We start from the raw sequence: 26,106 nt of genomic DNA on the forward strand, positions 1-26,106 counted from the left end.
TGGAAAACATGTGTTTTCAAAAATAACCACATTACCCACCTGACAATTTTAGGAGTTAAAGTCTCCTTGCTATACTTTTACGCTCATGTCATAGATGTGGTTCATGATACAAAAATTATGCCAGTTTTGGTCATTATGTATGTGTGGTTGCCACTCAAGAGACTACTGTAGTAGGTCAGCTCTTTCTGTAACACCTACAAGTAAAATGTACTCTTCCTGTCAGCCTTCTGTGCACATGGGTCTTCCCACAGAGATGCACTGTGTTACTCATTTCTTCAGTTCTGGCAGGCTAGGTGTCAGTACCTTTAAACTTATCATTCTGCTTTATTTTCAGTAGAGCTTGAAAATGTTGTTTGCCTAAGTTGGATGTGATATCTGTGATGGTTTCATATTCTGCAACTGTATATTACTGGGGCTTGGCATGGATTTTTTTTTTAATTTTATTTATTATTTTTGGGGGGTACACCAAGTTCAATCATCTGTTTTTATACACATATCCCCGTATTCCCTCCCTCCCTCGACTCCCCCCCACCCTCCCAGTCCTCTAAGGCATCTTCCATCCTCGAGTTGGACTCCCTTTGTTATACAACAACTTCCCACTGGCTATCTACTTTACAGTTGGTAGCATATATATGTCTTGGCATGGATTTTTAAGTTAGGTTCTGACATAGCATTTTCTGGTCTAATAGATACCCTCAAATTCATTTTGTTGTTGTTGTGTGTGTGTTTTGTTTTTTACATTTTTCTATGTTAGTGCTTTGTTGGATAGCATACTGTGTATTTAGGCAAATTTAATATTCAGTTTCTTTTCAGACTTGAAGTTGAAAATCTTTAGTTGTATTTAGAGCATTGCAGTACCAACTCGTGATTCAGTGTAAGTCTTCTTTGGCACATCGCAGAGTGGTGAGCCCTGTGGCTGGCCCACGGTGTATGTCGTGGCCACAGGCAGCCAGGGTATAGAGGATGCAGGGCTCAGGTCAAATGACATCACTGTCTATCTCCCATATCTCACGCTCTCTACTTCAGAACTCTTCCTACTTTATACCGTTCTTTAGAATTTTTATTCTCATTTTTGTTTGCACAAAGAGAGAAACATATTCTTTCCATCTGCTTAACATTGAATTTCTTATCCTTAGCAACTACAAGACACTCCAGTCAAGCTTAATGAAGACCACAAGGAAGAACCAACAAAACACAGTTCTCTCCCTGAAAACCTCAATAAGTAAGCAGACAAAAATTATAGATCGTGTTATGGAAGTCCTGGTTACCATTCTGTCATGTATTTGAAAACAGTTGTGTTTTCTCTGTTTTACCAAATACTTATTTCTATGTAATTTTTCCAATTAACCTTAAACATTTGTTTTGAAACCTACCCTCCCCCCCATTTTTAAAATACATTTATTTATTTATCTATTTATTTATTTATTGGCTGCATTGGGTCTTTCTTGCTGCACACAGGCTTTCTCTAGTTGCTGTGTGTGGGCCTCTCATTATAGTGGCTTCTCTTGTGGAGCGTGGGCTCTAGGCACACGGGCTCAGTAGTTGTGGCTCATAGGCTCTAGAGTGCAGGCTCAATAGTTGTGGTGCATGGGCTTAGTTGCTCCGTGGCATGTGGGATCTTCTCGGCTGCACTGGCAGGTGGCTTCTTAACCACTGTGCCACCAGGGGAAGCCCCCCCCCACCCCCAATTTTTAACATGGCAGGCAAAGTTGATGATAGGAATACAGAACAATTTGGGTGATAAATACAAATTCTATATTGTGGGAGGCTGAGACTTTTATCAAGAGCCTCTACCTAGTGAATCCCAGAAGGGGCAGCTTGAAAAAGAAAGGGACAGGTGTCAGCAGATATGAGACAGATGCTATTGAAAATCTATCTCAAGGGCTTCCCTGGTGGTGCAGTGCAGGGGACACGGGTTCGAGCCCTGATCTAAGAAGATCCCACATGCCGTGGAGCTACTAAGCCTGTGCGTCACAACTACTGAGCCTGTGCTCTAGAGCCCGTGAGCCACAACTACTGAGCCCACATGCCATAACTGCTTAAGCCCGCCCGCCTGGAGCCTGTGCTCAGCAACAAGAGAAGCCACAGCAATGAGTGGCCCATGCACAGCAACGAAGAGTAACCCCTGCTCTCCACAACTAGAGAAAGCCCGCGCGCAGCAAGGAAGACCTGATGCAGCGAATAAATTTATTTATTTATTTATTTAAAAAGAAAATAGAAATCTGTCTCCAAAACAACACGGATGGGACTGGAATTGGTTACCTGAAAATGGACGCTCTTGCTGTGCACACCCTTCATGTTGCCTCCTTCCCTTTAATTACATCTTCCCATTGTTTTCCTTTCAGAACTGCCACTTGTCATTTTAACCAGATTGCACTGAGTATAATAACAAACCCAGAAATAGGCCCAAACAGTGACAACGATATATTGTTGAGTGGAAGGTGATGTGAAATATAAGCATTTCACCCTTTTCTCTAGTGGGAAATACAAATTTTTTACTAACTTGGATATATAAATGTTTCAGGATGTAGATTAAACAATCAGATGTATAGACATGAATTAAATGTATTAACTTAGTTATACATTGATATTTAAAATTGTACATTAAGTATATTAATTTGGTAAGTATTTCCATTGTCACATTTTATGAAATTTTATTCAGAATCTTCTCATGCATCGTCAGCATTATGAAAACTACCTTTTGAGTTAACTGACAGATTCCAAAGCACTTCACCTTCTTTTCCATTCAAAGTGTTTAAAACACCAGCTGTGTCTTCTGTCATTGGAAATTTCATCCCAAGTAAAAGTATCTGTTTGCTCTGTAGGCTTATTTTTGTAGTATTTGCAAATAAATACTGTTTTGCTTTTTAAGTGTCTTTAAAGATTTATTTTAAAAAACCCTCCATTACTAGAGTTGTGAGGTTATATCCCACGAATAATAACTAAATCTGGTTCAATTTCTTTATCTCATTTTTTATTATTATTCCAGAGGGATGATATGAATTCCCAAAATTAGTATTGGTTGAGAATGTTTTAGGCAAATGTGCCTTATTTTTTAAACATCACTTTGTTGTTCAAAATAGAGTACTCCATGTTTTCTGCAGTCCTTCATTCCCTCTGGTTCCCAAGTATTCTTGAGCAAAATCTTTTAATGCTTGAAAACTGAACTTCATACTTGATGGCTTTGTTGACAGTTGTTCTCTGTGGTATAGTATTTAGCACAGTGCTTACCATGCTGAACACAGTGCCTGGTGCTTCATCAATACTCAGTAAAATATACATTGAAAGAATAAGAGGTGAAGGATTATTTTTACAGTCTGTATAGCTCTAGAGAAGATTTGTCTCAGACAGATGTTAGGAGATCTACCAGACTACTTTGTATGTTTCCTCAGTTAAAACAGATTTTTAAGCCACATGAAACTGTTTGTAGAGTATGAGTCCCAAGTACATTTTAACCAAACACTTCGCATCTTATTGTTTCTAGGTTAGTTTTGTCAGATGAGGAAGTGAGCTTGGGAAGTGAACCAGGTAAGATGGCAAATTCATTAAAATGTGAAATGATCACATTTAAATGTCAAAACAGTTTGTTACAGCCTTTGGTGACTGTGTTAATATTCATTAAATTAAAAAATGTTTAGTCACTTTATGTCTCTTCTGTACAAACACTTTTGAGTTCACTTTTTCCGCCGCTTTATTGAGGTGTAACTGACATGTAACACTGTAAGTTTAGGGTGCACAATGTGATGAATTGGTATATGTATGTATTGCAGAATGATTTTCACCATAAGATCAGTTAGCACATCTATCACCTCATGTAGTTACCATATTTATTTTGGGGGTAAGAACATGTAAGATTGACTCTCTTAGCAATTGTTGTTAACTATAGTTACCATGCTATATGTTAGATCCCCAGAACTTATTCATCTTATAGCTGAAAGGTTGTACCTTTTGACCAATCTCCCAATTTCCCCCAGCCCCCAGGCCCTAGCAACCACCAATCCCACTCTCTGTTTCTGAGTTTGGCTTTTTTAGATCTCACATTTAAGTGAGATCAAATAGTGTTTGTCTCTCCCTCTGACTTATTTCACTTAACATAATGCCCTCTCAGTTATTGTAAACAGTGCAGCAATGAACGTGGGGGTTCAGATACCACTTTGAGACTGTGATTTCATTTCCTTTGTATACATACCCTGAAGTGGAATTGCTGGATCATATAGTAGTTCTATTTTTAATTTTTTGAGGAACCTCCATATTGTTTTCCATAATGGCTATATCAATTTACATTCCCACCAAGAGTACACAAGGCTTCCTTTTTCTCCACATTCCCACCAGCATTTATCTCCTGTCTTTTTTATAATAGACATTCTAACAGGCGTGAAGTGATACTTCATTGTGGTTTTGATTTGTATTTGATTTCATTAGTACTGTTGAGCACCTTTTCATGTGCCTATTGGCCGTTTGTATGTCTTTGGTTGAAAAAATGTCTACTTTGCCCATTTTAAAAATCAGATTATTATTGTTGGTTTTTTTAATATTGAGATGTATGAGTTCAATATATATTTTGGATATGAACCCCTTATCAGATCTATTGTGTACAAATATTTTACCTATTCTGTAGATTGAGTTTTCATTTTCTTGATCTTTTTTTTTCCCCCAGAAGATGTTGTTTGATGTAGTCCCACTTGTTTATTTTTGTTTTTATTTCTTGAGCTTTTGGTGTCATATCCCCAAAATCATTGCCAATACAAATGTCAAGGAGTTTTTTCTCTGTTTTTTATTCTAGGAGTTTTACAATTTCATATTATTTACATTTAAGTCTTTAATCCATTTTGAGTTAATTTTTGTGAGTGGGGTAAGATAAAGATTTAATTTCATTATTTTGCATGTGAATATCCAGTAAGTATAGCTACCCATGCTCTCTTTTGGTTACCATTTGCATGGGAGGTGTTTTTCTGTCCCTTCACTTTCAGTCTTTGTGGATGTATCCTCAAAGCTAATGTGAGTCTCTTGTATCACTGGATCTTATTTATCCATTCAGCCACTCCACATCTTTTGACTCAAGAATTTAATCCATTTATATTTAATTATTGAAAGGTAAGGATTTACTAATGCCATTTAGCTCATTGTTTTCTGACTTTTGTAATTCCTTTGTTCCCTTATTCCTCTCTTGCTGTCTTCTTTTGTGACTTGATGACATTTTGTGGTGGTATTTGATTCCTTTATCTTAACTTTTTGTGTACTTATTACAGGTTTTTTTGGTGATCACCATGAGGCTTACAATAAAATGTCTTATATTTATAACATTATTTTAGGCTGATAACAATTCAATTTGATAGCATACAGAAACTCTATAGTTTTCCTTCTCCTCCCCTCACATTTTAGGATATTGATGTTACATTTTACATCTTTTTTACATTGTGTATCCAATAACAAATTATTATAGCTATAGTTATTTTTAATGTTTGTTTTTTAACTTTTAAGCTAGAATTGAAAGTGATTTATGCATCACTATTTACAATATTACAGAGTCTGACTTTGTATATATACCTTTACTGATGAGTTGTACACATTCATGCATTTTTACAAGGTTGATTTGCATCCTTTTATTTAAGCTTGTAGAGTGCCCTTTTAGCATTTCTTGTAAGGCAGCTCTAGTAGTAATGAACTTTCTCAGCTTTTGTTTGCTTGAGAAAGTCTTTATCAGTTCTTCAGTTCTGAAAGACAGCTTTGCTGGATATAGTATTCTTCATTGACATTTTTTTTCCTTCAATGTTTTGGATATATAATCCCACTCTCTCCTGGCCTGCAAAGTTTCTCCTGAGAAATCTGCTTGTGGTTTTATAGGGTTTCCCTTGAATGTGATAAGTTGCTTTTCTCTTGCTGCTTTCAAAATTCTGTCATTGACTTTAGGCAATTTAACTATAATGTGTTGCAGTCTCTGGTTGGGTGAAGTTGCTGCCCATGCTCTGAGGTGGCGGAGGGGGCAGGCCACTTGCTGGGCTCTGTGTTCAAGCAGCGCTGCTGGCTGGGCTATGTGGTCAGGTGGTGCTGTGCTCTAAGGTCAGGCAGTGTTACTAGGTGATGCTGGGGCTCTACAGTCACCTCTTGTCAGGCAGGGTCACTGGCTGTGCTCCATCACCAGATGGTGCTGCTGCCTGGCCTCTGCATTCAGAGGGGGGCACAGCAGGGCTTCATGATCTGATGTAGCCTCAGCCTGTACTCTGTGATCAGGCAGAGCCATAGGCTGGATTTCATGATTGAACAGGACTATGGCTGTGCTTTGCCTTTGGGCAAGGTTGCTGGCTAGACTTCCCAGTTGGGTGGGGCCTCATACTGTACCTCACAATTGGGTGGCATCATTAACTGGGCTTCCTGCCAAAGTGAGACTTCAGGATGTGCCCAGCAATTGGGCGTGGATATAGTCTGGGCTCTGCTGCCAGGCAGGGCTATAGGCTGGGGTGTGCTGCTGGGCAGTACTGTAAGCTGGACTTGGAGGTTCCCCACAGTCACTTTTAGGGCATCCTGGTCAGGTGGGCCAGGGCCATGCTCCCCTGGTGGGTGGGGCTGCTGACTTGCTTCCCTGCAACTGCCCAGGGTCTCAGTCCAGGCTTCCTGGGCAGGCAGAACTGGAGGCTATGCTCAGCAATGAGTTAGCTTTTGAGCAGTACCTAATTAGAGGGTCTGATTATCTTCTTTAGGGAATTCTGGTCTTCTCTAAGATAGGTGCTTTTAGTGTAGATGTTCATTTCACAGAGTTGTATGATTGTTTGAAAATTACCCTCATATTAAATGTGTTCTTATTTTTTAATAAATATATGTACAGTCAACATATATATGAATTACTATAGCTTTGGAGCCAGAAAAATCTGGGTTTGAATGCTGACTTTTTTTTTTTTTCTTTAAGAACTTTTATTGAGATACAATTGAGATACAATAAACTGGAATGCTGGCTTTTTTTTTTAATGTGCATTTTTTTTAAGAACTTTTATTGAGATACAGTTAACATGCAATAAACTGCATATATTTAGAGTGTACAGTTAGGTATCCCAATCTCCCAATTCATTCCCCCCGCAACCCTCCCTGCTTTCCCCACTTGGTGTCCATATGTTTGTTCTTTACATCTGTGTCTCTATTTCTGCCTTGCAAACCAGTTGATCTGTACCATTTTTCTATATTCCGCATATGTGTGTTAATATATGATATTTGTTTTTCTCTTTCTGACTCACTTCACTCTGGATGATAGCTTCTAGGTCCATCCATGTCTCTGCAAATGTCCCAGTTTCATTGCTTTTTACAGCTGAGTAATATTCCATTGTATATATGTACCACATCTTTTTTATCCATTCATCTGTTGATGGACATTTAGGTTGCTTCCATGTGCTGGCTATTGTAAATAGTGCTGCAATGAACATTGGAGTGCATGTGTGTTTTTGCACTATGATGTTCTCTGGGTATATGCCCAGCAGTGGGATTGCTGGGTCATATGGTAGTTCTATTTTTAGTTTTGCAAGGAACCTGCATACTGTTCTCCACAGTGGCTGTATCAATTTACATTCCCACCAACAGTGCAAGAGTGTTCCCTTCTTCACACCCTCTCCAGCATTTACTGTTTGTAGATTTTCTGATGATGTCCATTCTAACCGGTGTGAGGTGATACCTCATTGTTGTTTTGATTTGCATTTCTCTAATAATGAGTGATGTTGAGCAGCTTTTCATGTGCCTCTTGGCCATCCATATGTCTTCTTTGGAGAAATGCCTATTTAGGTCTTCTGCCCATTTTTTGCTTGGGTTGTTTGTTTTTTTGATATTGAGCTAGATGAACTGTTTATATATTTTGGAGATTAATCCTTTGTCTGTTGATTCATTTGCAAATATTTTCTCCCATTTTCAGGGTTGTCTTTTCGTCTTGCTAATAGTCTGGAATGCTGGCTTTTTTAAAAACAAGTTGTGTATGCCTCTTTCATTTTTCTTACGTGAAAAATGAGTTATACACTCCTACCTTGCAGGACATAAGGGCTAGATATATTTATAAACTATATAGCACACAGTAGGTGTCCAATAAATGTGATAGGTATTTTTAAGTATATATATAAATACAGACCATATTGATAAAAGAAACTATTTGAGAAGCTATAGTAATCATGAGCTTGTATATCTAACATACATTCAAACTTAGGTTCCAAAAGTTAGCTAATTGTGCATGCGTAATCCTGTACCTAAGTAGAGAACATTTTTTTAAACAGTTATAAATGAAATATATATTGTTGTAGTTTCACCATCTGTGGTATTACTCTGTCTTTTAAAGCCTGCTGTATCAGTAGTTATATCCCTTTTTATTGAAGTATAGTTTATATACAATATTATATGTTGCAGACGTACAACATAGTGATTCACAATTTTTAAGGTTATGCTCCATTTATAGGTGTTATAAAATATTGGCTATATTTCCTGTTATGCAATATATCCTTATAGCTTATTTCATTTTATTTTATTTTTTAAGATTTATTTTATTATTTATTTATTTTATTTTTGGCTGTGTTGGGTCTTCGTTGCTGGGCACAGGCCTTCTCTACTTGTGAAGAGTGGGAGCTACTCTTCATTGTGGGTGGAGGGGAGGCTGGGACGTAGTGAGAGAGTAGCACTGACATATATATATTACCAAATGTAAAATAAATGGCTAGTGGGAAGCTGTTGCGTAACACAGGGAGATCAGCTCGGTGCTTTGTAAGGACCTAGAGAGGTGAGATAGGGAGGGTGGGAGGGAGGCTTAAGAGGGAGGTGATATGGGGATATATGTATACATATAGTTGATTCACTTTGTTGTACAGCAGAAAACCAACACAACATTGTAAAGCAATTATACTCCAATAAAGATGTATTAAAAAAAAAGATACATGCTTCCAAATGTTCATAGCAGCATTACTTACAGTTGCCAAGATGTGGGAGCAACCTAAATGTCCATCAGTAGATGAATGGATGAAGAATATGTGGTGTATATATACAATGGAATACTACTCAGTCATAAAAAAGAATGAAATTTTGCCATTTGCAGCGACATGGATGGACTTAGAGGGTATTATGCTAAGTGAAATAAGACAGAGAAAGACATACTGTATGATGTCACTTACATGTGGAATCTAAAAAGTACAACAAACTAGTGAACATAACAAAAAAACCCCAGGCTCACAGCCATAGAGAACCAACTGGTAGTTACCAGTGGGGAGAAGAAAGAGGGGAGGGGAAAAATAGGGCTAAGGGATTAAGAGGTACAAACTACTGTGTATAAAATAAGGTACAGGTATATATTATGCAACACAGGGAATATAGTCAACTTTTTTTTTTTTTTTTGGTCTCTATACTGGGTTGCAGATTAGGATTATGTGGGAAACAGACTCTAAGAAACTGGCTCCCATTATAGAATTAGGGCATAATTTGTCTCAGTATGCACTCAAAACTTAGAGATAATTTTTTTTTAAATGTTTGCCTATGGGGTTTTGTTTGTGTTTGATTTTTTTTTTTAAAGATTCTTTCTTTTATCTATCTATTTATTTATTTATTTATTTGGTCTTCGATGTTGCACACGGGCTTTCTTTAGTTGCAGTGAGTGGGGGCTACTCTTCATTGTGGTGTGCAGGCTCCTCGTGGTGGCTTCTCTTGTTGCAAAGCATGGGCTCTAGGCTTCAGTAGTTGCAGCACACAGGCTCAATAGTTGTGGCTCACGGGCTCTAGTGTGCAGGATCAATAGTTGTGGTGCACTGGCTTAGTTGTTCCGTGGCATGTGGAATCTTCCTGGGACAGGGATCAAACCTGTGTCCCCTGCATTGGCAGACAGATTCTTACCCACTGCGCCACCTAGGAAGTCCTGTATGTTTCATTTTTTGTCAGTTTGACTACTATATGTCTTGGCGTGTTTCTTCTTGGGTTTATCCTGCCTGGGACTCTCTGTGCTTCCTGCACTTAGGGAGCTATTTCCTTTCCCATGTTAGGGAAGTTTTTAACTATAATCTCTTCCAGTATTTTCTCAGGTCCTTTCTCTCTCTCTTCTCCTTCTGGGACCCCTATAATGCGAATGTTGGTGCGTTTAACATTGTCCCAGAGGTCTCTTAGGCTGTCTTCATTTCTTTTCATTCTTTATTCTTTATTCTTTTCCGCATCAGTGATTATCACCATTCTGTCTTCCAGGTCACTTATTCATCCTTCTGCCTCAGTTAGTCTGCTATTGGTTCCTTCTAGTGTATTTTTCATTTCAGTTATTGTGTTGCATATCTCTGTTTGTTTGCTCTTTAATTCTTCTAGGTCTTTGGTAAACTTTTCTTGCAACTTTTCGATCTTTGCATCCAATCTTTTTTCAAAGTCCTGGATCATCTTCACCATCATTATTCTGAATTCTTTTTCCGGAATAGTGCCTATCTCCTCTTCATTTAGTTGTTTTTCTGGTCTTTTATCTTGTCCCTTCATCTGGTACAAAGTCGTTTGCCTTTTCATTTTCTCTGTCTTTTTGTGGCTGTGGTTTTCAGTTCCACAAGATGAAATACTGCTGATACTGCTTGATTCTGCTGTCTGCCCTCTTGTGGAGGAAGCTGTCTAGGAGGCTCGTGGGTGCTTCCTGATGGGAGGGACTGATGGTGGGTTGGGCTGGTTGGGCAGAGCTCAGTAAAAGTTTAATCTGATTTGGTGGGTGGAGTCAGTGACACTTTAATCTGCTTGTCTCCCAATGGGTGGGGCTGTGTTCCCACCCTGGTGGTCGTTTGGCCTGAGGCGACACAGCACTGGAGCTTACAGGCTCTTTGGTGGAGCTAATGGTGGACTCTGGAAGGGCTCACGCCAATGAACACTTCCCAGAACCCCTGCTGCCAGTGCCCCTGTCTCCTTGGTGAGCCACAGCTGCCCCCCCACCCCTGCAGGCAACCCCCCAACACCAGCAGGTAGATCTGGTTCAGTCTCCTATGGGGTCACTGCTCCTTCCCCCGGGTCCTGGTGAGCACACTTTTTGTGTGCCCTCCAAGAGTGGAGTCTCTGTTTCCCCCAGTCCTGTGGAGGTCCTGCAATCAAATCCCGCTGGCTTTCAGAGTCTGATTCTCTGGAGATTCCTCCTCCCGTTGCTGGACCCCCAGGTTAGGAAGCCTGATGTGGGGCTCAGAACCCTCACGACTTCTGTGGTATAACTGTTCTCCAGCTTGTGAGTCACCCACCCAGCATTTATGGAATTTGATTTTTAACGCGATTGCGCCCCTCCTGCAGTCTCATTGAGGCTTCTCCTTTGTCTCTGGATGTGGGGTGGGTTTTTTTGATGAGTTCCAGTGTCTTTCTGTCAATGGCTGTTCAGCAGTTAGTTGTAATTCCGGTGCTCTTGCAAGAGGGAGTGAGCTCACGTCCTTCTACTCTGCCATCTTCAGTGTCTGTATGTTTGATTTTTTAATGTTAAACCTTAAACATAAAAAATGCTGTTTTTTAGCATGTGTTTAATCTTTCCCTTAATATGAAATCACTGCTGTAAATGAGAAATGAAGAGATGCTGCTCACAGCTATGCACAGCTCTTAGAAGAATAAAGCAGCCTTTGAATTAAGAATACACCATATCCTGTTAGGAACACAGATTTGAGCTAGGCTGTCCCGTTTGAATGTGGGCTCTGCTGTTAATTAATCATGTGGCCTTGAGCAAGTTACTCGACTTCTTGCCTTACTAGTGCCTCATCTGTGAGGTGGGGATGTGATGATTTCAGCACCACCTGGTAGGGTTTTTATGAGGATCGCTGTGGCTAACGTACACAGAACCCTGAGAAAAGCACCAGACACTCAACAAGCTCTATAGCCGCATTAGCTATTATTAGTTTCCAGGTCTCCACACCATTCATTATAGGATGTGGAAGTTTGGCACAAAAATTGCATCAACTTCACACTTTTGCCAAGTGCCACCCTTACCTCATCTTAGAGCATCTGTCCAGGGCCTGTCCTAGGTCCAGGGAACACAGAGATGACCAGCTCCACTCCTCCATCAGGAAATCCTGAGTCTGATAGCAAATAAACCAGTAGGAGGCAGCACGGGGACTGTTATACGTGTTATTAAATTGAAAAATTATAATCCTCAAGGAATAACCTCAAGTAGTAATGTATTGTTCAGTGTATTTGTTTTCTATTGCAGTGTAATAAATTATCACAGATTTGAAAAAAAGTACACCATATCCAATGACTTATTCATTCATTCAACATAAAATGAATATCTGTTGTGTTAGAGATGTGGAGAACAGGCAGAACAAAATATAGTTGCTCCTTGAACAATGCAGGGGTTAGGGGCACCAACTGCCTCCCCACCCCCACCCCACCCCCAGCCCCCGTGCAGTTGCAAATCCACATGTAACTTTTGACTCTGCCAAAATTTAGCTAATAGCCTACGGTTAACTGGAAGCTTCACTAATGACAATCAATTAACACATATTTTGTATGTTATATGTATTATATACTGTATTCTTACAATAAAGTAAGCTAGAGAAAAGAGAAAGTTAAGAAAATTGTAAGAAAAATACCTTTATAGTACTGCACTGTATTTATGGATACCATGCATTTACATTGTTTACAAGATGAATCATCTATCAGTACCTACATCAATATTGTCTTACATAATATAAAACACTGTAGATATTATATGTATTACTAACAGTAGACATCAAAAATGAAAAGATTATGTGAAAAAGAAATTCATATTTATTTACAGGTGTAATGATTCATGCATCTATAGCAAGGAAGCAGCAATTGATTGCTTTATGGTAGCCTCGTGTAACCACTAGACTGCTCGGATGCCTTCGGTGTTGAACTCAGGGCCTCTGGGTAGCCAGGGACGTTGTCCAATTTCAGAAGAACTTTAAAAGTCAGTCTCTTACTGGCAAGGAACTTCCTGACTTCAGGGACAAAGCATCGATGAAACCGATTCAGAAAAAGGGTTTTCGTGGTCCAGTCCTTGTTGTACAACTGAAAGACTGGCAGCTGGTGTTTATCTTTTCCCTTCAAGGCTTGGGGGTTAGCAGCTTTATAGATGAGGGCAGTCCTGTTCATACACCTGACTGCATTTGCACAAAACAGAGTGAGCCTCTCCCTTCCTGCCTTAAATCTTGCTGCTCGCTCCTCTTCCTTACTAATCAATGTCCCCTGTGGCATTTTTTTTTCCAGAATAGGACACTTTTGTCTGTATTAAAAACCTGTTCAGGCAGATATCCTTTCAAATCAGTGATTTTCTTAATGGGATCTGGGAACTTGTCTGCTGCATCTTTACCAACACAGTTTCTTTTTTTTTTAATAATTTTATTTATTTATTTACTTATTTTTTTTATTGGCTGCATTGGGTCTTTGTTGCTGCACTTGGGCTTTTTGTCGTTGCGGAGAGCGGGGACTACTCTTCATTGCGGAGCTCAACCTTCTTATTGCAGTGGCTTCTCTTGTTGCGGAGCACAGGTGCTAGGCACGTGGGCTTCAGTAGTTGCGGTGCATCAGCTCAGTAGTTGTGGCTCGCAGGCTCTAGAGCACAGACTCAGCAGTTGTGGCACAGAGGGGCTTAGTTGCTTCGCGGCATGTGGGATCTTTCCAGACCAGGGCTCGAACTCTTGTCCCCTGCATTAGTAGCGGGTTCTTAACCACTGCACCACCAGGGATGCCCACTGACACAGTTTCTCCTATTATCTTGACCTTTCTAAAGCCAGACCTCTTTCTAAACTTATCAAACCGTCCTTTACCAAATGTGCAAGGTTTTTGTACCTGCTGGCATAGCTACAGTGATGGCTTCATGAATTTCCTTTTCTTTTTTTACAACGGTCCTTACAGTGGATTCATTTATCTTGAAATGTCCGGCAACTGCAGCTGCAAACCTCAATCTGTGGTACATATCAAGCATTTCAACATTTCCTTGTAATTTTCTGTGGTTCTTGGAAGCACTTCCAGCATCACCAGTGGCATTTCCTATGGGTCCCATGGTGTTATTCAAAGTTTACAGTATAACCGTAAACATGAAAAAAATGCAAGACTCAAGAGCACTTTTTACTGTGATACACAATTTACTGGAGAGATGAAATGGTCATGTGGCGATGCTTAGTGTCACATGGCATTTTAAGCTGATACCTGAAACACTTGAACTCACTGCAATAGTAACTGGAGGTGGCTGTGAAATTTTAATTTTATGCAGTTATAATTACTGCATCTTTGTTTGTTTACATTTCTCTCGCTGCAAATTGTGCCATGTCAATGTTTGTGTGCATAAGTTTTGATAAATTTAACTTTTTAAAATAGATTTGTGTGTATTATGGTAGTAAATGATAAAAGGAGACTGAGTATGTACATATATTTTATGCATTCATGACATACCTAACTTTTTCTTAATGATTTTGATATTTCTTGACTGTGAGGTTCTTCTGCGAGTTTTTTCAAATTGTCACAAGTCTCCAAAATTTTTTCTAATATATTTATTGAAAAAATCCACATATAAGTGGACCTATGCAATTCAAACCCTTATTGTTACGGTCAACTGTATAAAATGGCCTTTCAGAGACTACAGAATGAGAACAAATCCACCAGGGAAGGAATAGGCTTTGGAATGTGAACACTTAATTGACGTATAATTGACATACAACATTATTAGTTTCAGGTGTACAGCACGATGATTTGCTATATGTGTATATTGCAAAGTGATCACCAAAATAAGTCTAGTAAACATCCATCCTCACACAGTTATAAGTTTTTTCTTGTGATGAAAACTTTTAAGACTTATTCTCTTAGCAACTTTCAAATAGGCAATACAGTATTATTAACTATAGTCGACTTGCTGTCCATTACATCCCCATGACTTATTTGTTTTGTAACTGGAAGTCTGTACCTTTTGACTCCCTTCACTCATTTTGCCCCCACTCCCACCCCTGCCTCTGGCAGACACCACTGTTCTCTATATCTGTGAGCTCGGATTTTGTGTTTGTTCTTTAGATATCACATATAAGTGAGATGGTACAGTATTTGTCTTTCACTATAACTTATTTCCCTTAACATAATGCCCTCAAAGTTCATCCATGTCGTCACAGATGGTAAGATCTCATTCTTTTTTTATGGCTGATAATATTTCATTGTATATATGACCCACATTTTCTTTATCCATTCACCCATTGATGGACACTTAGGTTGCTTCCATACCTTGGCTATTGTAAATAATGCTGCAGTGAACATGGGGATGCATTTATCTTTTTGAAATAGTGTTTTCATTTTTTTCAGATACATACCCAAAAGTGGCATTGTTGGATCATATGCTAGTTCTATTTTTAATTTTTTGGAGGAACCTCCATATTATTTTCCATAGCCATGGAAACCAATTTACATGGAATGTGACAGAGGACATGAATACCTGTGGGTATTACAAGGTTATCTGTGTGTATATATACATTGTGTTATATACATATACATTTTTATATGTGGTTCTTTAAATTTTTACATGTATGTATTATAATCTGATTTGGTCAGTTGAACAGTTTGGTCAAATTATTATAAAACACTATAGTAAATAAGCATGCTAAATTTCTTCTTGTTCAACTTATCTTTTATGTGCTTTTGGTTCAGCAACTGAAGATCATAAGGAAAAACATTCTCGAATAAGAGAATTTGGAGCGCCTCAGTTTTCTAACTCTGAAAATGGTAAATTATAACTTCACTGTATATATGGATAATTCATTATTTAAAATTCTTTAGTTTTTATTTAATGTTTATTTCCATAACATCAACATCTGTATAGGTCTCTACACAGGAATGCAGTCCTATACTTCTAATTTGTAGCACATGGCAATGGAAATTAAGTAATTGTTTACTCTGTATGTTTTGGCCTGTGGAATGTATGTGTGTAACTGTGAGGACATGTAACGCTGTGTTTATCTTACTGTCTCATTTGTCTCTACCACCCACCAATGTAGGCACTCAGCAAATACTACCTTGAGTATCTCTGCCAAGCAATTAGGTTGCAAACATTTTCTCCTAGTTTGTAATTTGTCTTTTGACTTTTCGTATAATTGTTTCTTGCCATGAAAAAGTTTTAAACATTTTATATAGCTAAATTTATTAATCTTTTATTTTATTGGATCCGGTTTTTGTCATATGCAAAACCCAGGTTAGAAGAGTTCATTTATGCTTTCTTCTAGTATTTGTACAGTTTTATTTTTTATATTTAGATCTTCAATTCATTCGGCATTTACTCATGCATATGGTGTTAACAGTGGATTGAATTTTATCTTTTTGCAAATGGCTATCCTTTATATTATTTTTTACAATGCCATCCCAGTACTTTGAGATAACTTCCAATCATATGCTAGATTTCTATATGTACTTGAGTCTATTTCTGGACTTTCTTTATATCTTATTGATGTGTGCATGCACCATTGCCACATGATTTTAATTATAGAAACTTTTTTTGCGTGTTTTTGTGTCTGGTGGGACTAGTATCTTTCTCTTCATTATTTTCTTAACTATTCTTGCATGTTTATTTTTCAGTATGAATTTTATATCAAACTGTCTAGCTCCATAAAAAATCTCATGGATACTTTTGTGATTTCACGTTAAATTTGAAAACTGACAGCTTGATGATGTCAAGATGGGGCATCTTTCTATTAAAGTTTATTTGTATATCTTTCAGATATAGTTTTTTTTTTATAGGTTTTGAACATTTCTTGCTAAGTTTACTTCTGAAAATTTTATTTCTTTTATTGCCATTATAAGTGTTTTCCTTTCATTTTATCTTTTAACTGGTTATTATTTTTTCTATTGATATATGAATGCTATTGATTTTTGCATGTTAACTTTATATCCTGCTACCTAGCTGAACTTGTTTATAGTCTGACTTAGTTTTAGCATTTATTTTCTGAATTTTCCAGGTATATCATCATGTCTTCTGCAAATAGAGATTAGTCCTGTTTTTTCTTTACCAATTCTTGTGACTGTAATTAATTTCTTTTGTTTAATTGCATTGGTTACTACCTCCAGAATAATGTGAAATAGTATTATTCCTGATCTTGGTGTCAGTGCCTGTACTGTTTCTGAATTAAGATACTAGCTTTTGGAGAGACGGGAGGGAGTGAGAAACATACGGAGGGTCCGCAGCGCAGCTCAGCGTTCCCGGACCCAGACATCGATCCGCGGCTGAACGGAGGGTCCAGGAGCGGGAGCGTGGGAACCGGAGAGCTGGTTCAGGGTGAGAAACATTGTTGCCGGTAGGGTGACGGACCGAGAGGACAGGAGGGAGGAGGTCCGCGGAGAGGAGTGTCGGTCCCTGAGAGCTGCCCGGCCATGATGGCGGCTGGAGGCTGCAGGCTCCCGGGCGGGGGGGAGGAGCCGTGCGCGTAGCCTCTCCCTCTCTTTCGGCGCCTCTGCAACAGGCAGTGGAGAGACGCCCTGCAGGCCACCTAAGGAGCTCAGGGATAACAAGCACCCTCAGGCACTCGGGCGGGGCTAGATTAAAACTCCTTGCAACGCCAGCAGCAGGGAGGCTGCCGAGAGAAAAAAAAAAAAAAACCAGCATCAAAAAGAAAAAACCCCGAGAGAGGCCCAACTCTAAGACTTTCGGTGTACGCCTGAGCCACCAGCGTCCCTCTGCAACAGGCACCTCCAAGCCTGACTGAAACAACAGTGCGCCACTGCTCACTCACTCCCAGGAGAAGGAGCCACTATTGTACCCTCTCCCTCTCCACACACTGAGGCTTACAGACGAACAATAAAGGAAACCCAAGGCAAGGAGAAGGACACTTACAGCTGAGACGCTAAGGAAACAGAAATAGTAGTATCAATACCTATTGAACTGGTCCATTCTGGGATCAGTTCTGGATTTTTTTTCTTTTTTTTTTCTTTCTCTCTCCCTCTTTTTTTTTTTTTTTTTTTTTTTTTATTTACTAAATACGATCTTAGCCCTAAGGGATCTACAAGTTTTACAACATAATTTTTTAAGGATATTTTTTATTCTTTTTTTTTTTTTTTTTTTTTTTTTTTTTGCCTTTTTATATAATTCTATATCTAGCTAAGTTTTTGGTAGTACGGACAAAATATCTTTCATACTTTCCTTTCATCCCTTTCTTTTATACACTTCTATTCCTTTCTTTTTCTTTGCATATTTCCAACCACATTACGCTCTTCTGTTCCCCTTTCCTCCAGCCATTTTAAGTGTATTTTATATTAACATACTTATAAGCAACACTATTGGTCTGCTCAGACTCCTTGCTCTATTCTCCAGATGATGCACTGCCTTGGTATTAATATTAGGTTTTTGTCTTTATCTTAGTTCTTAGTACAGTTGTCTAATTACATTCTGAGAATCTCCATTCTCTCTGGTGGTACTCCAGCTCATTTCTATATTTGATCCTAGCTTACAAAATCTCCCTGGATTGATGTTTGTATGTGTAGGGTGTTATTTGTTGTTTGTTTGCTTTTGCTTTTGTCTCTGATTTGTTCTGTTCCAGTTGTCAATTTCTGCTGGGTTTCTCTTTAAATATCTGATAGCACACTGGGGTTCTGTCAGGTCTCTCTAGAGCCTTATGTACTAACGGATTCAGTAATTGTGTGTCTTATACATGTATGTGTTTCCTAGACTGAATATTCGTTTAATCCAATACTTGGACATTAGTCTGAGGCTTGGACAGTCTTCTATAAACACCTCTATCACCAGGACAAGCAACCCCAAAAGCTTGGACAACCATGAGGAAACAAAGAAACCCCATGCAGGCAAAGGAGCAGGAAAAAAACCCACAAGACCAAATAAATGAGGAGGAAATAGGAAAAATGCCTGAAAAAGAATTTAGAGTAATGATAGTTAAAATGATACAAAATCTCGATAACAAAATAGAGAAAGTACAAGAAACAGTTCATAAGAACTCAGAAAAACAAACAGCAATGGATAACAAAATAACGGAAATTAAAAATACTCTAGATGCTATAACCAGCAGAATGACTGAGGCAGAAGAACGAATAAGTGAGTTGGAAGATAGAATGGGAGAAATAAACGCCACAGAGCAGGAAAAAGAAAAAAAAATAAAAAGACTAGAAGACAGCTTCAGAGACCTCAGTGATAACCTTAAACGTACCAACATTCGAATTATAGGCATCCCAGAAGAAGAAGAAAACAAGAAAGGGTCTGAGAAAATATTTGAAGAGGTTCTAGTGGAAAACTTCCCCAACATGGGAAAGGAAATAATGAACCAAGTCCAAGAAGCACAGAGAGTCCCATACAGAATAAACCCAAGGAGAAATACACCAAGACACATATTAATCAAACTAACAACAATTAAACACAAAGAAAAAATATTAAAAGCAGCAAGAGAAAAGCAACAAACAACATATAAGGGAAAACCCATCAGGATAACAGCTGACCTTTCTACAGAAACTCTGCAGGCCAGAAGGGAATGGCAGGATATACTGAAAGTCCTGAAAGAGAGAAACCTACAGCCAAGAATACTCTACCCAGCAAGAATCTCATTCAGATTTGAGGGAGAAATCAAAAGCTTTCCAGATAAGCAAAAGTTAAGAGAATTCAGCACCACCAAACCAGCCTTACAACAAGTGCTAAAGGAACTTCTCTAAGTAGGAAACACAAGGAAAGGAAAACACCTACAAATACAAACTCAAAACAATTAAGAAAATGGTAATTGGAACACACATGTCAATAATCACTTTAAATGTAAATGGATTAAATGCTCCAACCAAAAGACACAGACTGGCTGAATGGATACAAAAACAAGACCCTTCTATATGCTGCCTACAAGAAACCCACTTCAGACCAAGGGATACATATAGACTGAAAGTGAAGGGTTGGAAAAAGATATTCCATGCAAATGGAAGTCAAAAGAAAGCTGGAGTAGCAATACTCATATCAGACAAATTAGACTTGAAAGTAAAGACTATTAAAAGAGACAAGGAAGGGCACTACATAATGATCAAGGGATCCATCCAAGAAGAACATATCACAATGGTAAATATCTATGCCCCCAATATAGGAGCACCTCAATACATAAGGCAAATGCTAACAGCTATAAAAGGGGACATCGACAGTAACACAATTATAGTGGGAGACTTGAACACCCCACTTACATCAATGGACAGATCATCCAAACAGAAAATAAATAAAGACACACAAGCTTTAAATGACACATTAGACCATCTCGACTTAATTGATATTTATAGGACATTCCATCCAAAAACGACAGACTACACTTTCTTCTCAAGTGCACACGGAACATTTTCCAGGATAGATCACATCTTGGGTCACAAATCAAACCTCAGCAAATTCAAGAAAATTGAAATCATATCAAGCATCTTCTCAGACCACAACGCCATGAGACTAGATATCAATCACAGGAAAAAAACTGCAAAAAAGACAAACACATGGAGGCTAAACAATTCACTCTTAAACAACCAAGGAATCACTACAGAAATCAAAGAGGAAATCAAAAAATATCTAGAAACAAATGACAACGAAAACACAACAACCCAAAACCTATGGGACGCAGCAAAAGCAGTTCTAAGAGGGAAGTTTATAGCAATACAGTCCTACCTTAAGAAACAAGAAAATGATCGAATAAACAACCTAACCTTACACCTAAAACAACTAGAGAAAGAAGAACAAAGAAACCCCAAAGTGAGCAGCAGGAAAGAAATCATAAAGATCAGAGCAGAAATAAATGAAAAAGAAAGGAAGGAAACCATAGCAAAAATAAATAAAACTAAAAGCTGGTTCTTTGAGAAGATTAACAAAATTGATAAACCATTAGCCAGACTCATCAAGAAAAAAAGGGAGAAGATGCAAATCAACAGAATTAGAAATGAAAAAGGAGAAGTCACAACGGACACCTCAGAAATACAAAACATCATGAGAGACTACTACAAGCAACTATATGCCAATCAATTGGATAACCTGGAAGAAATGGATACATTCTTAGAAAAATACAATCTTCCAAGACTGAACCAGGAAGAAATAGAAACCATGAACAGACCAATCACAAATACAGAAATTGAGGCAGTGATTAAAAATCTCCCAACACACAAAAGCCCAGGACCAGATGGATTCACAGGCGAATTCTATCAAACATTTCGAGAAGAGTTAACACCTATCCTTCTCAAACTCTTCCAAAATATTGCAGAAGGCGGAGCACTCCCAAACTCATTCTACGAGGCTACCATCACCCTGATACCAAAACCAGGCAAAGATGTCACAAAGAAAGAAAACTACAGACCAATATCACTGATGAATATAGATGCAAAAATCCTCAACAAAATACTAGCTAACAGACTGCAACAGCACATTAAAAAAATCATATACCACGATCAAGTGGGGTTTATCCCTGGGATGCAAGGATTCTTCAATATACGCAAATCAATCAACGTGATACATCATATCAACAAATTGAAGGATAAAAACCATATGATCATTTCAATAGATGCAGAAAAAGCTTTTGACAAAGTTCAACATCCATTTATGATAAAAGCTCTCCAGAAAATGGGCATAGAAGGAAATTACCTCAACATAATAAAAGCCATATATGACAAACCAAAAGCCAACATTGTTCTCAATGGAGAAAAACTGGAAGAATTCCCTCTAAGAACAGGAACAAGACAAGGGTGTCCACTCTCACCACTGTTATTCAACATAGTTTTGGAAGTGTTAGCCACAGCAATCAGAGAAGAAAAAGAAATTAAAGGAATCCAAATTGGAAAAGAAGAAGTAAAATTGTCACTCTTTGCAGATGACATGATATTATATATAGAAAACCCTAAAGACTCTACCAGAAAACTGCTAGCACTAATTGATGAGTTTAGTAAAGTAGCAGGATACAAAATTAATGCACAGAAATCTCTTGCATTCCTATACACTAACAACGGAAGAGCAGAAAGAGAAATTAAGGAAACTCTCCCATTCACCATTGCAACCAAAAGAATAAAATACCTAGGAATAAACCTGCCTAAGGAGGCAAAAGATCTGTATGCAGAAAACTTTAAGACATTGATGAAAGAAATCAAAGATGACACAAACAGATGGAGGGACATACCATGTTCCTGGATTGGAAGAATCAACATCGTGAAAATGACTGTACTACCCAAAGCAATTTACAGATTCAATGCAATCCCGATCAAATTACCAATGGCATTTTTCACAGAACTAGAGCAAGAAGTCTTACGATTTGTATGGAAACGCAAAAGACCCCGAATAGCCAAAGCCATCTTGAGAAGGAAAAATGGAGTTGGTGGAATCAGGCTTCCTGACTTCAAACTGTACTACAAGGCCATAGTGATCAAGACAGTATGGTACTGGCACAAAAATAGAAAGGAAGACCAATGGAATAGAATAGAGAACTCAGAAGTAAGCCCAAACACATATGGGCACCTTATCTTTGACAAAGGAGGCACGAGTATACAATGGAAAAAAGACAGCCTCTTCAATAAGTGGTGCTGGGAAAATTGGACAGCAACATGTAAAAGAATGAAATTAGAACACTTCCTAACACCATACACAAAAATAAACTCCAAATGGATTAAAGACCTACATGTAAGGCCAGACACCATCAAACTCCTAGAGGAAAACATAGGCAGAACACTCTTTGACATACATCAAAGCAACATCCTTTTTGACCCACCTCCTAGAATCATGGAAATAAAATCAAGAATAAACAAATGGGACCTCATGAAACTTAAAAGCTTTTGCACAGCAAAAGAAACCATAAACAAGACTAAAAGGCAACCCTCAGAATGGGAAAAAATAATTGCCTATGAAACAACGGACAAAGGATTAACCTCCAAAATATACAAGCAGCTCATGCAGCTTCATACCAAAAAAGCAAATAACCCAATCCACAAATGGGCAGAAGACCTAAATAGACATTTCTCCAAAGAAGACATACAGATGGCCAACACACACATGAAAAGATGCTCCACATCACTCATCATCAGAGAAATGCAAGTCAAAGCCACAATGAGGTATCACCTCACACCGATCAGAATTGCCATCATCACAAAGTCTGGAAACAACAAATGTTGGAGAGGGTGTGGAGAAAAGGGAACTCTCCTGCACTGTTGGTGGGACTGTAAGTTGGTACAGCCACTATGGAAAACAATTTGGAGGTTCCTTAAAAAACTACAAATAGAACTACCATATGATCCAGTAATCCCACTCCTGGGCATATACCCAAAGAAAACCATAATCCCAAAAGAAACTTGTACCATAATGTTTATTGCAGCACTCTTTACAATAGCCAGGACATGGAAGCAACCTAAATGCCCATCAACAAATGAATGGATACAGAAGATGTGGCATATATATACGATGGAATATTACTCAGCTATAAAAAGGGATGAGATGGAGCTATATGTAATGAGGTGGATAGAACTACAATCTGTCATACATAGTGAAGTAAGTCAGAAAGAGAAGGACAAATATTGTATGCTAACTCACATATACGGAATCTAAAAATGGTACTGATGAACTCAGTGACAAGAACAAGGACGCAGATACAGAGAATGGACTGGAGAACTCGAGGTATGGGAGGGGGCGGGGGGTGAAGGGGAAACTGAGAAGAAGCGAGAGAGTAGCACAGACATATATATACTACCAACTGTAAAATAGTCAGTGGGAAGTTGTTGTATAACAAAGGGAGTTCAACTCAAGGATGGAAGATGCCTTAGAGGACTGGGGCAGGGAGGGTGGGGGGGACTCGAGGGGGGGGCGTCAAGGAAGGGAGGGAATATGGGGATATGTGTATAAAAACAGTTGATTGAACCTGGTGTACCCCTAAAAATAAAAATAAAAATTAAAAATAAAAAATAAAAAAAAAAAAAAAAAAAAAAAAAGATACTAGCTTTTGGACTGAGTTATATATTTTATAATGTTTAGGAAGTAGCCATACATTTCTGTTTTCTCAAGAGTTTTTATTAGGAATGATTGTTAAATTTTGCCAGTAGCTTTTTCAGCATCTGTGCCAGTGATTATTTGATGTTTGCTCTTAAATGTATATTTAGTAGGTTTATTAATAGGTTTCCTGATATTACACCATCTTTGCAGTCCAGTTTTGTCATTGTGCATTAGTCTGTTGATATTTTATTTACTATTTTTACATTGATATTAGTTTCCCTGTGAAAATATCTAGGCCTGTGATTTTTTGTGTATTCTTCTCTATGGAAATTGATCTGCTTAAGCTTTCTATCTGTACTGGGACTAATTTTAGTAAATTATATTTTTCTCAGAAATTATTCATTTTGTCTAGGTTTTCAAATTTACTTGCATAGAGTTGTACAAAATCTCTTGATTTTTTAACAGCTTTATTGAGGTATAATTTAAATACCATAAAATTCACCCATTGTAAGTATAAAATTCAATGACTTTTAGTAAATTTATAGAGCTGTGCAACCATCACAATTTAGTATTACAGTATTCCCATTACCCCCCAATTTTCTCATGCTTGTTTGCAATTAATCCTTGCACCCCCACTCTTACCAGGCTAGAGCAAATTTTCACCTTGCTGAATTGAGAAGGGGGTGGAAGGGAGTGGTTCTTAGTTCAAATACCATAGTCTTTCATTCTTTCTGAATTTTAATATATTTTCTTGAGTAAATGTTTCTTCATTTGGTGTGTGTCCTTAGAACAATTTCCAGAGACTTTAAATGATTGTTTTTAAAATCATTTTCACCAGTCACTTAAAAACTGATGTGCAGGTCCCTAGACCTCATCATTCTATCACGCTGAAAGCCCCTATGTTTCATTTTTATTGATAAAGGTATTTAGGGTCATGATTTTTCATGTTGTTATTTAAATATCCCATGGATTATGATATGAAATGTCTTCTTTATCATTATTTTTCAGAATTCCATTCCCCTTTCAACCAAGAGTTGTTTAATATAGAAGGTATTAAAAATGTGCAGGTGGAAGAGATTTTTAGTTTTTTGGTTTCATTAAAAAATGCCTTATTTTATCACATTATACTCAAAGCATGTTGTTTGTGATATTTCTATTTTAAGAGCCCCAAGACCAGTCTCGCGCCCCAGGAGCCTTCTGGGGGGTCTGAGCCTCTTGCTCACTCCTCACGCTTCCTTCCTGCACAGCTCTCTGCCCTCGGTGTGTGTGTGTGAGCGTGCACAAGTGCATGTGCGCCTTAGTTATAATTAACCTCTGTGAATTTTCAGTGTCTGCCTGAGAAGAAGGTACATTTCCTATTGGGCTGGTATATATTCAAAAATAACTACCATGTTGATTATGCTGTTTAGATCTTTTATATCTTTACTTTTGTCCGCGTGGCCTGTTTTTTTTACTGAGAGTGGTATATTAAAGTCTCCTATTACTAATTTGTTTCTGTTTCTTCTTGCGTTTCCTGTAGTTTCTGTCTTGCACAGGTGATTGCTTAATTATTTTATACATAAATATTCATAACTATTAATATTATTGTAAAATGTGGTCATTTTGATCTATAGCCTACCTAATTAGAAATTATTTTCACAAACTTCTACGAATCAGTTTAATTGTTCATTAAAAATTATGTTAATAAAGGATGTCCACAGTGAAACAAATTTGATTTGCTCTAGGTCCTACTCTCAAAAAAGCCATTCTGTTTTTATGTTCACTCAACAGTTGCAAAAGATTTACCAGTAGATTCACTGGAAGATGATTTTGAGAAGGAATTCTCATTTCTGAACAGCCTCCTAAGTCCTAGTTGTTGGAGTGCCAGTGAATTTTCCCAGGAATGTCAGGCTGCCTTTGGGAGCCCCAAGACCAGTCTCACGCCCCAGGAGCCTTCTGGGGGGTCTGAGCCTCTTGCTCACTCCTCACGCTTCCTTCCTTCACAACTCTTTGACCTTGGCCTTCGTGCTGATGGAGCTTTCAACAGTAAGTGTCTGTGCAACATTTGGACACCCTTGAATTGTTGTATCTTTCTAAAGCAAAACTATGTATCTGTGGATGCTGAAATCAACGAGGAGACTGAGTTAACTTCAGTACTGCTAGATAAAATATTCAGTCACACCAGTCAGCGGGAAAAATAACACATATCACTGGAGTCTATGAACAAGAATGAAATAAGGGCTGCCTTCCTGCCACCTCCACTAAAGCCCACACTTTCTTCATCGACTTTC

The 26,106-nt window shown here is 38.2% G+C and overlaps 1 protein-coding gene across 5 annotated transcripts in view; it reads left to right on the forward strand.

Annotated features, from left to right (window-relative positions):
- Positions 1–26,106, forward strand: part of ICA1L (islet cell autoantigen 1 like) — a 78,829-nt gene that overhangs the window by 41,259 nt on the left and 11,464 nt on the right. For 4 of the 5 annotated variants that reach the window (XR_009055179.1, XM_057746574.1, XM_057746573.1 and 1 more), the window contains exons 8-11: positions 1,137–1,222; positions 3,485–3,528; positions 15,586–15,660; positions 25,607–25,861. Coding sequence is in view for 4 of the 5 variants with exons in the window: in XM_057746574.1 (XP_057602557.1) it covers positions 1,137–1,222; positions 3,485–3,528; positions 15,586–15,660; positions 25,607–25,861 (460 nt within the window). In the remaining variant the exon portion in view is untranslated. The remainder of the gene's footprint in view (positions 1–1,136; positions 1,223–3,484; positions 3,529–15,585; positions 15,661–25,606; positions 25,862–26,106) is intronic. The other variant, XM_057746576.1, reaches the window with a different exon arrangement.

The sequence above is a fragment of the Hippopotamus amphibius genome, chromosome 8 (assembly GCF_030028045.1).
Source record: "Hippopotamus amphibius kiboko isolate mHipAmp2 chromosome 8, mHipAmp2.hap2, whole genome shotgun sequence".
Classification (NCBI taxonomy): domain Eukaryota; kingdom Metazoa; phylum Chordata; class Mammalia; order Artiodactyla; family Hippopotamidae; genus Hippopotamus; species Hippopotamus amphibius.